The 15,058-nt window shown below is 50.0% G+C and overlaps 1 protein-coding gene across 8 annotated transcripts in view; it reads right to left on the reverse strand.

Moving 5' to 3' along the window:
* Positions 1-15,058, reverse strand: part of CUNH19orf47 (chromosome unknown C19orf47 homolog) — a 33,689-nt gene that overhangs the window by 1,462 nt on the left and 17,169 nt on the right. For 5 of the 8 annotated variants that reach the window (XM_028095657.2, XM_028095659.1, XM_028095656.1 and 2 more), the window contains one exon: positions 12,599-13,711. In XM_028095657.2, the coding sequence (XP_027951458.1) occupies positions 13,217-13,711 (495 nt within the window). In that variant the 3' untranslated portion in view covers positions 12,599-13,216. Of the gene's footprint in view, positions 1-12,394; positions 13,712-15,058 lie in introns of those variants that run through there. The other 3 variants (XM_028095661.1, XM_028095660.1, XM_028095662.2) reach the window with 2 other exon arrangements.

Here is a 15,058-nt window from a genome sequence, read left to right on the forward strand (position 1 = left end):
CCCTGCTAAACTGATTTTCTGACCCACTAAAGGGTCATGCCTTGCAGTTTAAAAAACACTAGTCTGAGGGTGAACAACACTCACTGGCTTTGGAGATAGGCCCAGCTTCTAACCATGCTTTTCCTGTGTCCTTGTCAAAATAATTTCACTTCTCTCATTGCAAAACAGTATCAATAGAATTGACTTATCAATTGTTACAGGCCAGATTCTGTTCTTGACACAGTCCCACCAAGGCTATCCTGTTGCCATCAACACCATCTTGGAGGTCAGGCGCAACAGTACTTAAGGAGCTTGCTCGAGGTCCCAGGACACATTAGGGGTAAGACAGGATTTGAACCCAAGCCATCTGATACAAGAGTCTGTGCTTTGAATTCATATCTTGCTGGAAAATGGGAAGTCATAGCCCTGTTTCTACCCCGGCAGACCACTTAATTATCACTTGGGGGCCTCAGCCCCTCAATTTCCAAAACAAAGGTGACTGAGGAGAAAACTCCCTAAAACCTCAAATTGTTCTATACCCTCTAGTCAATTCTGCGAATGCCCTGCTTATAACTGTAAAGATGAACTACACACGCACTTCTGTGGAGATGGGCCAGTAGCTTCTCATCGGAAGGTTGCCCAAAGGCCTTTTGATTCAGAAAGAATGATTAAGAATCCTTCCCTGATGGACGGAGAGGGCATCTCCTCAAAATACCCTTCTGTCGCCACGGAGCAGAAGTCAGGCCCTAGAATATATTTCAAACCTTGTCGGAGATGGGGCTCCCAGTGGTGACTGGACACGCTGCATGGACCAACCATCAAGAACCTCCTAGGGGCGTCTGGATGGCTCAGTTGGTTGAGCGGCTGCCTTCAGCTCGGGTCATGATCCCAGGGTCCCGGGATCGAGCCCCACATGGGCTCCCTGCTCGGCGGGAAGCCTGCTTCTCCCTCTGCCACACTCCCCCCACTTGTGCGCTCTCTCTCCAATGAATGAATAAAATCTTTAAAAAAAAAAAAAAAAAGAACCTCTTAGTAGCTGCAAACAGGGAGCTTCCACTCCATCCGCACAAGGTCTGGGGGGGTCTGTGGCAGTGGTGAAGCTGGCCATGGGGAGGAACCCTCTCTGCCACCCGGGCAGTCAGGAGATACAAGCAGGAGGACTCAGATTTACCCCCTTCTTCATCCTAAGCAGAGCATTTTCTGGGGGAGAAAGTCCATAGCATTGATCCGATTCTCAAAGAAGTCTGGAACTTAAAAAAAAAAAAAAAAAAAAAAAAAGTTTTTATTTAAGAGAGTTTCCCATGTTCCACGGAAATGTTGAAATATCTTTGACTACCCAGCCAGAAGTTTACTAAGGCCCCAAACCAGATGCTACTGTTTGGGAAGATCCTTTTAGAGTAATTTTAAGGGTTTGACAGAAGTACAGATGAGCCCAGGGATTCTGTAAATGTTGGTTCTAGTTTCCTCTTTATACAATATGTTTCTGTTTCAAAAATTGTACATGGAAGACACCATGTGTCATGCACATTCAACTTTTTAACACATCGGAGATTCCCAAAACGTTGACGTGGTCACGCGAGGCTAACGCTCTTGTAGGCAGATCTTGGGATGAAGCTTGGGATGAAGCTTTTTCTACTCTTGATAAGATCAAACACTTTCCATCTGCTCTGAATACATAGATGGTTTCCCATCACATGTGGAATAAAAGCTAAAGGCCTCATCGTAGGCTTCAGGGCCCTCACGGGAGCTGCCTCTGCTTATCTTTCTAACTTTATCTCAAGCTCCTCTTGCCCTTGACCACCGTGTTCTGGACACACTAACCTCTGCCCCTCCCAAAAATACAAGCTTGTTTCCACCCTGGGGCCGTTTCACTTGCAGTTCCCTTTGCCTGGACTATTGACCTCCCTGATCCTGATCTTTGCATAACAGGCTCTTTATTGTTTTTCAGAATTGAGTGCAAATCTCACGTCTTTAGAGTCTTTCCCTCCCTGCCCACCCCAAATCCAAAAGAGCCACACTGTTATTATTTCTGAATACATTTGAATTCCCGACCTAGCACTTAACACTAAAGAATATTTTTGTTTTGATGTTGTACCTGTCTTCCCCCAAACCAGAATAGAAATTTGCCCATGAGGGTGAAAACCTTGTCTTGGGTGGGCACCACTGTATTCCCACCCCCTAGAACAATGCCTCGCACATAGTTAGGACTTGGGGGGGTCAATGAATAGTTGTTGACTGAACGTGGTTTTGTTTGTTTGGGTTTTTTTTTAAGATTTTATTTATTTATTTGAGAGAGACAGAGCACAAGCGGTGGGGAGAGGCAGAGGGAGGAGATTCCTCGCTGAGCAGGGAGCCCGATATGGGGCTTGATTCCAGGACCCTGAGATCATGACCTGAGCTGAAGGCAGATGCTTAACCAACTGAGCCCTTCACCCTAGTAGCTTTAACCTTCTTAGTCAAAACCACATTCAGGGCCACCTGGGTGGCTCAGTTGGTTAAGCGTCTGCCTTTGGCTCAGGTCATGATCTCTGGGGTCCTGGGTTGGAGCCTGGCATCAGGCTCCCTGCTCAGTGGGGAGTCTGCTTCTCCCTCTCCCTCTCCCTCTGCCCCTCTCCTCACTGCACATGCTCTCACTCTCTCTTTCAAATAATAAATAAATTTTTTTTTAAAAGCAACGGGGGTGAATTTTACTTCAGGTCTATACTTGTCCACTCACAAAAAGTTGAACAAATAATAATAATCTCTGAACATTTATTAGTGAATTCCCACATATCAGCGACATTGCTAGGAACTATACCCATGACCTTGTTAAATGATCCTGCAGGTAGAAGGCTCTGTAAGGTTTATTTTGCAGGCATAAACATAGGCCCAAGGAGGAGAAGCCTCTTACCAAATAACCACGCCGCCAGAATGTTGTGACGGCCAGATCCATTCCCACAGATGTCTTAGGCCAAGCCCCAACTTTTATACAAAGCACCGGTTTACATGTATGGGCCCAGATTTGAGAACCAGAAAGTCTCATTTTATGCTGAGGCATATGGATTGGAAACAGTGAAATACTTAAAATAGAGTTTCCTACACTATTAAGAAAAATTGAGATAATATGAATATCACCTAATTTTTTTTTTTTTAAGATTTATTTATCTGACAGAGACAGACACAGCGAGAGAGGGAACACAAGCAGGGGGAGTGGGAGAGGGAGAAGCGGGCTCCCGGTGAGCAGGGAGCCCGATGCGGGGGCTTGATCTCAGGACCCTGGGATCATGACCTGAGCCGAAGGCAGATGCTTAACCGACCCAGGCGCCCCTCACCTAATTTTTTTTAGGTTCTCGTGAAGGGAATCCACAGGGGCCCGGCTCAGTGGTTTATAAACTATTCCTGATGTTGCCACAAGATGGCGCCACATGAACTGGTCATTTCCGCTGGAACGCCGGCTGACTTGCAGGCATCAAGCCTTCCCTGAGCAAGTGGGGGGAACTTTTGTGCTGTACTTAAACGTTCACTGTGTATAAGGAAGCTGGCATGACACCTAAATGGAACACACGATCCAGAATTGGACTGTGAGCCGGGGCCGGGGGGTGGAAATGGCCATAAGGAACATTATTGGGACAGTTCATGAAATTGAAGGATGAACTGGTGTTTAGAGGAATATTGTATGTTAAATGTCTAGGTTTTGATAGTTACACTGTGCTTATGGAAGAGAATGTTCTTGTTTTCAGGAAGTACACACTGAAGTATTATGAGGTTAAGGGGCATGATGTTCTCCAACTTAACTTTCAAATGGTTCAAAACACGTGTATGTGTGTAGGTATGCATGTGTGTATGCGCATGTGCTCATGGAAAGGGGGACAGGCAAGAGGAAACGGTAAGACAAATGGAGCAGACAATTAGCAAATCTGGATAAATAACATATAGAAATCAGGGGTGCCTGGGTGGCTCAGTTGGTTGAGCATCAGACTCTTGATTTTGGCTCAGGTCTTGATCTCAGACATGAGAAACCCCTTGTACCATTCTTGCTACTTTTCTAGAAGTTTACAATTATATTATTTTTGAGAGAGAGAGAGAGAGAGCACAAGCGGGGGCGGGGCGCAAAGGGAGAGAGAGAATCCCAAGCAGGCTCCACGCCCAGGGCAGAGCCTGACGTGGGGCTCAATCTCACAACCCTTAGATCATGACCTGAGCTAAAACCAAGAGTAGGAAGCCTAACCGACTGAGCCACCCAGGCACCTGAAGCTTACAGTCATATTAAAATAAATAGTTACCGGGGTGCCCGGGTGGCTCAGTTGTTAAGCATCTGCCTTCGGCTCAGATCATGATCCCAGGGTCCTGGGATCGAGCCCCACATCGGGAAGCCTACTTCTCCCTCTCCCACTCCCCCTGCTTGTGTTCCCTCTCTCGCTGTCTGTCAAATAAATAAATAAAATCTTTAAAAAATAGTTATCCAAAAATCTCTTTTTGTAGCCAATGAGAATGTCATGAAAGAGTTCTTTAAGTGTTGGTGCTGAAAATCCTCCCTGAAAATCATCAATTTCAGAGATAAAATTAGATGACAACGCTGTGCCAGGCACTGTGAAGCCCTTCACAATCATCCTGTGAGGTGGATGCTACCATTACTTCCATCTTATTGTAGAAGAAACGAGCCCAGAGAGGCTGAGTAACCCGCTCAAGATCACACAGCTATAGAGCTCATGCATTTTAACCATAACAGACCATCAAGAAGGCCAACGATGGCCATGCTACACTATACTGGTCATTTAGGAACAAGCACTGCACTCAATGTGAGGGGGCAGAAAAGGCAGCTTTAGGGAAAAGCTTTGAAGCAATGAAGGTAGGTTTATGTGCTCTGAACCCCTGCCTCAACTTGATAGTCAAGTCCATGCCAAAGTCAGTCTTGAATCACACAAGGTTTAGTCAAAATAAAATTGGGAAATCAAGTGGCTGCTGATTCTGAGGTGAATGAACCTGCTAGCCATTAACCTGGGTGGAAAAATTAGACTATTCCTCAAACAAATCTGATTATTCTCTGTATTTACTTGTAATATAAGTTTTACTTGTAAAACATAGGTATGTTCCCTTTGCTCCTGCAATCTAACTCCTAGGTATCTGCCCAATGCTTACGTCCACACATAAGCAAAATGTGGTGGACACAAGAGGCACTGTCTGTGATAGAAAGACCTGGAAACCACTAGATTCCCCAGTAAGAGATTGGTTCAGTACCTCAAGGTGCATCCACACAAGGGGACACCATGCAGCTACTTGAAAAGGACGCTCTTTCCAATAAGCACATTAAAAGGCATTTAACATCACTGGCCATCAGGGAAACGAGAATCAAAGCCACAATAAAATATCCTTTCACACCCACTAGGATGGCCACAATCAAAAAGATAATGTGGGGGTGAGCATGTGGAGAAATTAGAACCCTCGTACACCACTAGTGGAAATGTAAAGTGGCACAACCGCTTCGGAAAACAGCTCCTCAAAGGGTTAAAATAAAATCAATGTACAGCCCAACAACTCAACTCCTAGGTACAGACCCAGGAGAACTGAAAACATGTCCACACAAACACTCGTCCACGGGTGTTCAGAGCAGTATGAATTCATAATGGCCAAAAAGAAGCAACAACCTACATGTCCATCATCTTGACAAAATGTGAAAAATCCACACACTGCAACATTATTCATCAATTTTGGAAAAATGAAGTACTATGGAAGATCTATGGCATCACATGGACGGACCTCAGAAACAATGCTAAGTGAAAGAAGTCAGACACAGAAGGCCACGTACTGTATGATTCCATTTATGTGAAATGTTTAGAGAAGGCAAATTCTATAGAGACAGATTAGTGGTTGCCCAGGCCTTGGAGTGGGGGGCAGACTATGGGAGGACTTTGGGGAATGATGGTTAAGGGGGAGGGCGTTTCTCTCAGGGGTAACGAAAAAATCCTAAAAGTCTAGTGATAGATGCACAACTCTGTGAATAACTAACAGCCACTGAATTGTGTGCTTTAAATGAGCGAATGGATATGTGAATTATGTCTCAATAAAGTTTGTGTGTCTATGTTTTTTTAATTGTTTTAGAATTGTTTTTAATTGTTAAGAGATACCAAAAAGCATAAAGAATAATACAATGAACACCTGTGTGCCCACTGCCCAGCTTTAAAAACCATGCCTATACTGTGGGGTTTTTTTTTAAAGATTTTATTTTTAAGTAATCTCTACACCCAGTGTGGGGCTCAAACTCACGACCCCATGATCAAGAGTCGCGCGCCCCACCGCCTGAGCCAGCTGGGCACCCCCACCATTCCTAGACTGTTGAATCTCTTCATTCCCTCTCTAATCGCATCCCACCCCCCTCCTGGAGGGAACCATGACCCCACATTTGGAGTGTATCTTTCCTATGCATTTCATACATTTACTACATTTTAAATAGTAAAGTGATTAAATTCTTAATAAATACTTAAATAGTAAATAGTTTGCATATTTTAAAACTACACGTATTCGTCTGCAATCTGCTTTTTGCACTCAATGTTTTTCCTTTATTCATACTGATAAGTGCGACACTAGTTCACTTCCATTGATGTACAATATATCGCATCCAGTACACCATACAGTACATCCGATATTGATGGGTAATTTGCCCAGATGGTCACAAAACCATCTCTCAGCCCCCCATGCTCCTCTTCCTGGGAGACACTGACATTCCTGTCGTTGAGAGGCAGGGTCTATGGTCCCGTCCCCTCGAATCTGGGCAGCAGTGAAGCAACGTGACTTCCAATGCTAGCTTAGAACAGGCAATATGGTCTTCCCTGGCTCTCTTGAGCAGCACGCTGTTGGAACCCAGCCACTGTGTTGTGAGGAAGCCCAGGCCACGTGGAGAAGCCATATGTAGGCATTCTGGCTGATAGCCCAAGCTGAGGTCTGAGCTAAGTGCCAGTACTGGTTAACCACCAAACGACTGGGGAAGCGTTCAAGAGGACATTGGCCCCAGCCAATACCTTACTGCAACCACAAGAGAGCCCCCAAGTGACACAGTCTAACTGAGCCCAGTCAACCCCCAGAAGTGCAAGAGGTAATAACTATTGATTTAAGCCGGTAAGTTTTGAGGCAGTTCCTTGTGCACTAGATAACTGGAACGAGGCCTTGCTGCATCCATTCTCCAGTTGAGGGATAGCTGGGTTGCTTCCAAGTTAATGCTATTACAAACAGTGATCCTATGAACACTCTTAGGTACATGCCTCTGTATGCACGTGTAAGTTTCTCCAGAATGGTAATGGCCGGGTTGGGGAGTATCACATCTTCAATTACACTACAACCTACCAAATTATTTTCCAAAATGGTTGCTACCAACTGACACTCCTAAAGCAGTGTACCACACTCCCATCACTCCAAATCTTCCCCAACACTGGGGACTTTAAATGTTTTGCCAATCTCCTGGGCACAAAACAGTCTTATTGTATATGTCTTTTTGTACCTTTGATTTTTTAACTGTTTGCACGAATTGATCCAAATAAACATTGAAATGTACGCTAATACATTCTTGTTTTCCTATTTTGAACATGCTTTATATATATTGAGGTCCCATATTAAGATTGCATTTTTTAAAAAGGAGGTGTTGCCCCAGTGGCAATGAGCTCATCTCATGCCTAGATCTGGGTTTCGATTCTCAGTCACCATTCTAAATAAAATAAGCGGGGGCTTCTTGGAGAAATGGCGGGCTCTAGAACCAGGGCAGGAAGTATACAAGATGAGCCTGGAGTATCTGCAGTGCCAGAAAGTACAGAATCCTAAAAATAAAAACACAAAAACACCCACCCCCCAATAATGGAAGTCGGTCAAAAGGACCCAGGGGCCAACTGCAAGAGTCCCCAAATGCCAAAGCTAGGATAACGTGAACAACAAAATAAATCAAGTAGTACTGGATTATATAACCCAAAATATAAAATAAGTACCCAAGAGTCCCTAGTGATGAAAAGAAAATGATTGAATAAGTTAATAGAGAAAAGAGACACATCTCCCTTGCAGAAGAATTCCCAGATTTATTTATAATTTATGCCGGTACTTTGCCCTCAATGAGGTGAAACATAAGCTCCGTGCTCCTTAGGTGTGGGCTTAACCGAGTGACTGACTTCCGTTCCAAGAGTTCAGTACGGAAAGGGAGAGGAACGTGAGAATGGAGAAGTCTGGCAAACAGCAGACAATCAAGCCAGGTAATCAAGGTTAGCATCAACAGGGATCCATCCTGTGGACAGTACGTACCCTAGACATGCTGGGTTAAAAATGCCACTTTACCTCTGAGCTCTTCCTCTGAAAACACTTAACCCTGGTCTAATAACGAGAAAGGCAAATTCCAATGGAGGGACAATCTCTTAATGCAGATTGCCCAGTATTCTTCAAAACTGTCAAGATCATCACCCCACAACCAAGAGGGGCCTAAGGAGGCATGACAACTCCCTATGTGTCTACACGAACGCTCCTGGAACAGAAAAATATATTAAAACTAAGGAAGAAGCTAAGGAAATCTGAATAACGATGGGCTTTAATATTCATGACATCAACATTGGTTCATTCGTTGTAATGAATGAATCACAATACTGTAAGATGCTAGTAATAAGGGAAACTGGATGTGGGGTATATGGGAGCTCTGTCCTATGTGTACTTCTGTAGGCCTGAAATTGTTCTACAAAATGAAGTCCGTTCTAAGAAAATAAAGTCTTAAAACACAAATGTAAAAAGGCGAGGCTCCTGGCCCTGGCATCAGACCCAGTCCCATCACTTGCCAGCTGGCTCAGGCTTTGAAGTTTACGGAGGACCCGGTGTTCACAAAGCAAGTAAAGTTCAGTGTGTAGGTGAACGTCAGACCGTCAGAGGCCGGTGTATAGAAGCAGCACTCACCAAACTAAGTGAGCTCAGACCCCCAAAGGAGGGAAAGGAGGGATCAAAGTGGTGGCAGCCCAACGACACCAGGCTGAGACACCGGAGGGGGCGGCAGTGGGGCTGCCTGCCACAGGCACCCAAAGTTCCCTGATCTCGTGAGCGACCAGAGGAGGTGGCCTCATCCCAAGACCAACCATCCAAACAGAATCGTCCCCGCGGGGCTGGCCCGGATCTGGCTCTGTGATTTACCATGAGCCCTAGGCCCACCGTACCTGCAGTTCACATCTGTTCGTGGGATGAGAATAGGAAGCCCCTGAACTTCATGCTACTGCCCTTTCCCGGAGGACTCGGTGAGTCTGCTGACTTCACAGAGCCTTAGTACTTCCCAGCACAAAGATGTGGTGTTAGCTGTCAGCATTCCCCAACCTGCTCCCTCCGGGGTCTCCAGCTACAAGAGTCCAATGGCTCTGAAGTCCATTTTGGAATGGGGCGACAAGTGTTATGAATGAATCATCTGGAGAATGCCAATGATCTCGGAGGAGAGCCTGGTTTGGATTTGCTATCGACCCGATACCAGTATTTGCACTGAAGTGACATAATTGGAATTCTAAACTGACCCCACATGCGACAAGGTTATCTATCCATTGGAGCACTGCTTATAATAGCCAGAAACTGGAAGCAACCTGAATTCCCTTCCAGAAAGGGCTGGTTAAGTAAATATATGTGTTACTATTATCTTCCTCTGCCTGTATGCCTATAGGAGTGTGTGTGTGTGTGTGTGTGTGTGTGTGTGTGTGTCTGTCTGTCTGTCAGCAAAGCACACACACCATAAACACATCTCTGGAAGGGTTCCTCAAGATACTGAAGATACTGGTGGCCTCTGAGGAGGGGACTGGGAGCTAGGAGACTCAGGAAGGAACTTCTCACCATAAAACCTTTTGTATCTTTTGCATTTTGAACCATGTGAATGTATAATAGCTCAAAAATATTTAATACAACCAGAGGAAAAATAACACACTGCTGTGGGTCACAGATGCGGACGTTGGTGTGGGAGCATCGCCAAATCAAATGGCAGGGATTCTGTGGCTCTGGGAGGCACAGGAGGTGTCTGGTCCGGTCCAGCCAGCAGACGGTGGCAGGATGGGGCGTGACTCTCAAGGCCTGCGGCATCCCACAGCTGCAAATGCTTCCTACAGCAAGTTGATGCGGTGGGGGGGAGCATGTATACGTAGATAACTCTAGAAAATCCAAACCCCTAACCCAGGACCCCACCCTCATCTTTCCGAAAGGTCCTTGTTTCAAACTGCAGTCGAGACAGCACAGGGCAGGGGTCAAGGGGCGAGGCTCCTGGTCAGCGGGGTGACACCTTGGACAGTGCTCTCCCCTCTCGGTGTCTGTAAAGAGCAACAGCGACCTGACTTCCCTCACGCAGGTGAGCCTTTCATGGTTAAGTGAGCTATTCGTGTTTTTACATCATTACACATCAAGAAGCCACCCAGGGGGAGCGCCTGGGTGGACCAGTTGGTTGGGCGACTGCCTTCAGCTCGGGTCCTGATCTGGGATCGAGTCCCACATCAGGCTCCCGGCTCACTGGGGAGCCTGCTTCTCCCTCTGACCCTCTCCCCTGTCATGCTGTTTCTCTCTCCTCAAATAAATAAATAAAATCTTTAAAAAAAAAAAAGAAGAAGAAGAAGAACTTACCCAGGGCTCTTAAACTTAGTAACACAGAGTTGAAGAGCAACAAGGAAAGTGCGGAGGCATGCAAGCCCCACCACGAAGGGGCAGCCTCCAGAATCACCACTGTCCACGTCCACTGCCCTCCAGAGGCCTGACTTCACGCAGTGCCCCGCAGGCCTTGCCTGGGCCCTACCACCGGCCCTCACAGTGACGCCCAGCCCTTCACACTCCGGGCCCCGTACTTGGCCTGCTGCCCAATACACAGCAGCCCCCCGGACGTGCCAGGACTCAAAACCCACAAATAAACAGACAATCGGCTCAGGAAGGTGACACAGGTCTGGGGACGGATGGTGGTGATGGTTATACAGCAACAGGAATGTACTTAATGCCACTGGACGGGGCCCTTACAGATGGTTAAAATGGTCACTCATGTATATTTCACCGCAGTAAAAAAAAAAAAAAAAAAAAATGGGTGAAGTCTCATCTCATCCTCACCTGCTCTTAGGTCGCCCAAACTGCAGCCCATTCCTTGCTAATCACATCAGTTCTATTCTCTAAATGAGAAAAGCGCCCCCAATTCCCTCCTGGGTCCTCTCCTGCCTCTATGCTCCTCTCCAGCTGGTATCACCAGGCCCTCGGCTTTGAACAGAGTTCCCTGAGTGCTCCCCAAAGCTGCAGGTCCCCAGCCCAGGTGCCAGCCCCCCCCCCAAGTCCCAGCAGCCCAGCGCCCTCCTGCCCTCGCCTCCTCCCTCCCCAACCTCTCAGTCTCCACAAACAGCACCTCCAGCTAGATGCTCCGGCCCCTCCTCTAGGTGATCCCTGCTCCCCGCCCCCTGCACCCCAACTTCCCATCCATCTGCGCTGCCCACGCTTCCCTCCCTCCTCCCCACGCTTCGCCCCACGCCACCTTCCTTCCTTGCCCTGGCTCCTGCATGGCTGCCTCCCTGCCTCCACCCCTGCCCTCCCCACAATTCATCCCCTCACGGGGGGCCAAAGCCATCTTCATAAAAGCCAACTCAGACCATCGCTTGCCAGCTTTAAACCCTCCCAAATTTCTCAGGGCTTCTGGAAGATGTCCGAATTCCTCACCTCGGGTCACAAAGCCCCAGGTCATCCGGTCCCTGCCCAACTACCCCAACCGGTGCTCTGGGGCAGGCCCCTCACTCCCTGGCCAGCCCCCCCCCCCCCCCCGCCGCCCCGGCCTTCATGTTCTTTGCTCCTCCGACCTCAGACCCTTTGCCCTGGCTGTGTCCCCTCCCTGGACCCTCTCTCCTCCTGCATCTCACACAGCCGCTTCTGACCGTTCCCAGCTCAGCCCTTAACCTCGCCTCCTCTGAAAGTCCTCCTTACCCCCAACATCGGAAGAGGCCCTGGCCACTTCTGCCCCTCCCACCCATTCTTTCGACAGCATGATCCCCCTACCGCCATCTGCCTGGCTAGAGAGGTCGGCCACGCAGGCAGGGGCTTGTCTGCCTCGCTCCCAACGGGTCCCCAGTTCCTAGAACAGGCCTGGCACGGAGTAGGGGGCTGTGCAGCAGCGAGCAGGTGTATGATCAGATCGACAGCAACCTGCTGCCTCACAAGGGAGCCTGCAGCTTGGAAAGCTACCAACAGGCAGAGTGGCAGAAACAGGTGAACTATACGGAGGGGGAGGACACAGTGGCAGAAGAGGAGCTGGGTGAGGGGAAGAGGAAGTCCAACTGAAAGGTGACCGTGACCATTACTCCCTGCAGCAAAGACATGGCCCACGTGGAGCCTTGACCTTCACGGACAGAGCCCAACCCTTCATTGGCACCCCCACCTACATTGTGCTTTGTGTGAAAAACAACCCTGTGACTCACCCTGAAGGAGGGGAGGGAAACAGTTTGAAAGTCACAAAAATATATTAAAATAGCTGTTTTCTTCTCTCTCTTTCTCTTGGTACTGGCCTCCCTTCCCAGCGACGCTTGCCCACCACCCACCACGGGCTTTCAGAGGAAAAGGTGCCCAGGGCAGGAAAACAGAGGTGCCCCCGCTGCAGCCCAGGGTCGGGGGAGGTCCCTCCAGCCCGGGCGTGAGGGCAGCTAACAGTCTCTACAGGCTCGACGCCACCGCCGACGAGGGGGTCGCTGGGAGGCCGGAGGTGCAGGAGGGTCAGGCAGGACGCAGCGCACGGTCGGGCCTTGCCACGGGGACAGAAAACAGAAGAGAAATGAACAGTGTGAAGAGAGGGAGAGACAGAGAAGTTAAAGGAGCCGTGGGGAGGGGGGACAGCTGGGGGAGGGGGCAGAGGAGCGAAGGGAAGTCGGGACGTCGGTAAGGTGGGGGGACTCTGTGGGGGACTGGGGAGGCCGGAGAGCTGGGGCGGAGGCAGCAGATGCTGCCGAGGGGCAGGAGGGGGAACAGAGGAGGGAAAAGAGCACTTGGCTCTGGGAGAGGTAGAAAAGTGGGTCCTGCCAAAGGCCACAGTCCGAGAGAAGAGAACAAAGGACGTGAAAAAGGAAAGTCCTAGAGCAGCAAGGCCAGGCCACAGCGACCATGTCAGACTCAGAACACTGGGGTGAGCCCCCAGAAAGCTCGGGCCGGCTCGAATGCCTGAGGGAGACAAGCAGTGTCATCCAGGAGCCAGCAGAGGGCTGGGCATGGCCTCACGGGAGCCTCTGCCAGAGCCAGGAGCCTAGAGAGGGGCCCGTGCCCCGCCCAGAGGCTAGAAGGTCCTGCGGCCCAGTCTTTTGAACACGCTCACTGTGCCCGCATGGTCCATCTGGGCGCCCAGGCCCTCGCTGGAGCTGCTCCCCCGGGGCCCCACCAGAGTCCTCTTAATGGTGACCTTGACCTCGGCCAAGGACTTACTCTTGGTGCTCGTGACCTGGCTGTCCTGGGCCTCGGGCACAAGGGCAGCCTTGCCCAGTCTCTGGATGATGCTGACTTTGGACAGGGACTCCGGCTTCCTCTCGAGCCCTGGGCGTGAGGAAAGGGCCAGGCGCCGCAGTGTCGGGGTGGCGGCCGTCGCGGCCGAGCTTGTGGCCTTGGCTTTGACAGTCAGTGCCGGCTGGGGACTGGGCTTGGCTGGGCCCCGGCCCAGCTTCTTCAGGACCCCGGCATACTGCAGGACAGAGCTGCTGCTGTCATTGTCGCTGTCCCAAGCCAGATCCTCATCCATCTCTGGGGTGGCCCCCAGGCGGCTGAAAACTCCTGTGGGCTGCAGGGGTCAGAGATGGGACAAGTGAGTCACTTAGTCATTCAACACGCATGAGTGCAGTGCTGCCTCACCGTGCCCGGCCTCGCTGGGAGGAACACCCATCGGTGACACGGTGACACACTAGCCAGTGGTGAGAGCCACTGACCTTGGCCGAAGTTCAGGAGAGACTCCCTGGACAAGGGACATCTGAGATGAGATCTGCAAGTGTGGGCACATAGGTCAAATAAAGATGGGAAGAGAGCGGGTGGGCCACACACAGAGAGAAGACCATTTGCAAAGGTCTGCAGGGGAACATGACAAAAGACGAATTTGGTCATTCACTCAACAAGTTCCTGAGTCCCGACTGTCCCTGGCCCTGCCCTCAGGGGGCTCACAGTCCAGTGGGGGAGCCAGATCTGGCAATGGAAATGACACAAACAACTCCCTAATTACGACAGTGGTGCATTCTCTGGACGAGACAGGAGTGCTGGCGAGCGGGAGATGGGGAAGCCTCCTCTGGGAGTTCAGGGACGCCTTCTCCCAGGTGCTGACGTGTGAGCCACGCCCTCAAGGATCAATCAGCCGAGAAAAAAGCAAGGGCCAAGCCCCCAAGGCAGGAATAAGAATCTTATCTACGGAGCACTCCCTCTGTGCTAAGCTCTTTAGGTGGCTGCATCTTCTAGCCACATGATCCTGAGCCTGATTATCATGCTCCTGATAAGACTCTAGGAGGTGAGAAAAAGGTCAGGGAAGCCCTGGTGAGCAAGGGGTGGAGAGGCAGGAAACGCAGCCAGGGAGCTCCGGCGCAGTTAATCGAAGGTGACATTCAAAGCGTGCCTACCACGCATCAGACACCCCCAGCACTGTGCAGGTATATCTCACTTAATCCTCACAACCACCCGACGAGGTGGGTACTAGACAGATAAGGAAACTGAGGTACAAGGAGCTTAAGTGACGTGGCAAAGCTGGATTCACACCGGGCAGGGCTCAGGCCGTGTGCTCCTAAGCACACACCGTCCCTGGGCCCTGCAGGCCGAGGCAAGAAGGGTGGCGCTCATCTTGACCACGGTGAGCAGCGTCTGATGGGGGGCAGGTGGCCTGTCCTGTGGATGGGCACACACTGCCGCTGTGGGGGAGGAGCAGGAGATGGGGGGAGGTGGCAGAGCAGGGAAGACCGATGGGGCCGTCACTGGAGCCTGCCTGGAATGGGGGCACTGGGGCATCCCTGAGACAGGGCCTGGGAGAGGAGTCCCTTTAGGGGAAGATGCCGAGGCCAGTCTGGGACAAGGAGGTGGGAGCGGCCGGAGGGCGGCAGGCAGGAGTCAGCCAGACCCCAGGCACTGGAAATCAGGAGAGCGGTCGAGGTGC

This window comes from Eumetopias jubatus, unplaced genomic scaffold (assembly GCF_037043125.1).
Source record: "Eumetopias jubatus isolate StellerSeaLion01/CBP00866 unplaced genomic scaffold, mEumJub1_p1.0 scaffold_10, whole genome shotgun sequence".
In the NCBI taxonomy this organism is placed as follows: Eukaryota; Metazoa; Chordata; class Mammalia; order Carnivora; family Otariidae; genus Eumetopias; species Eumetopias jubatus.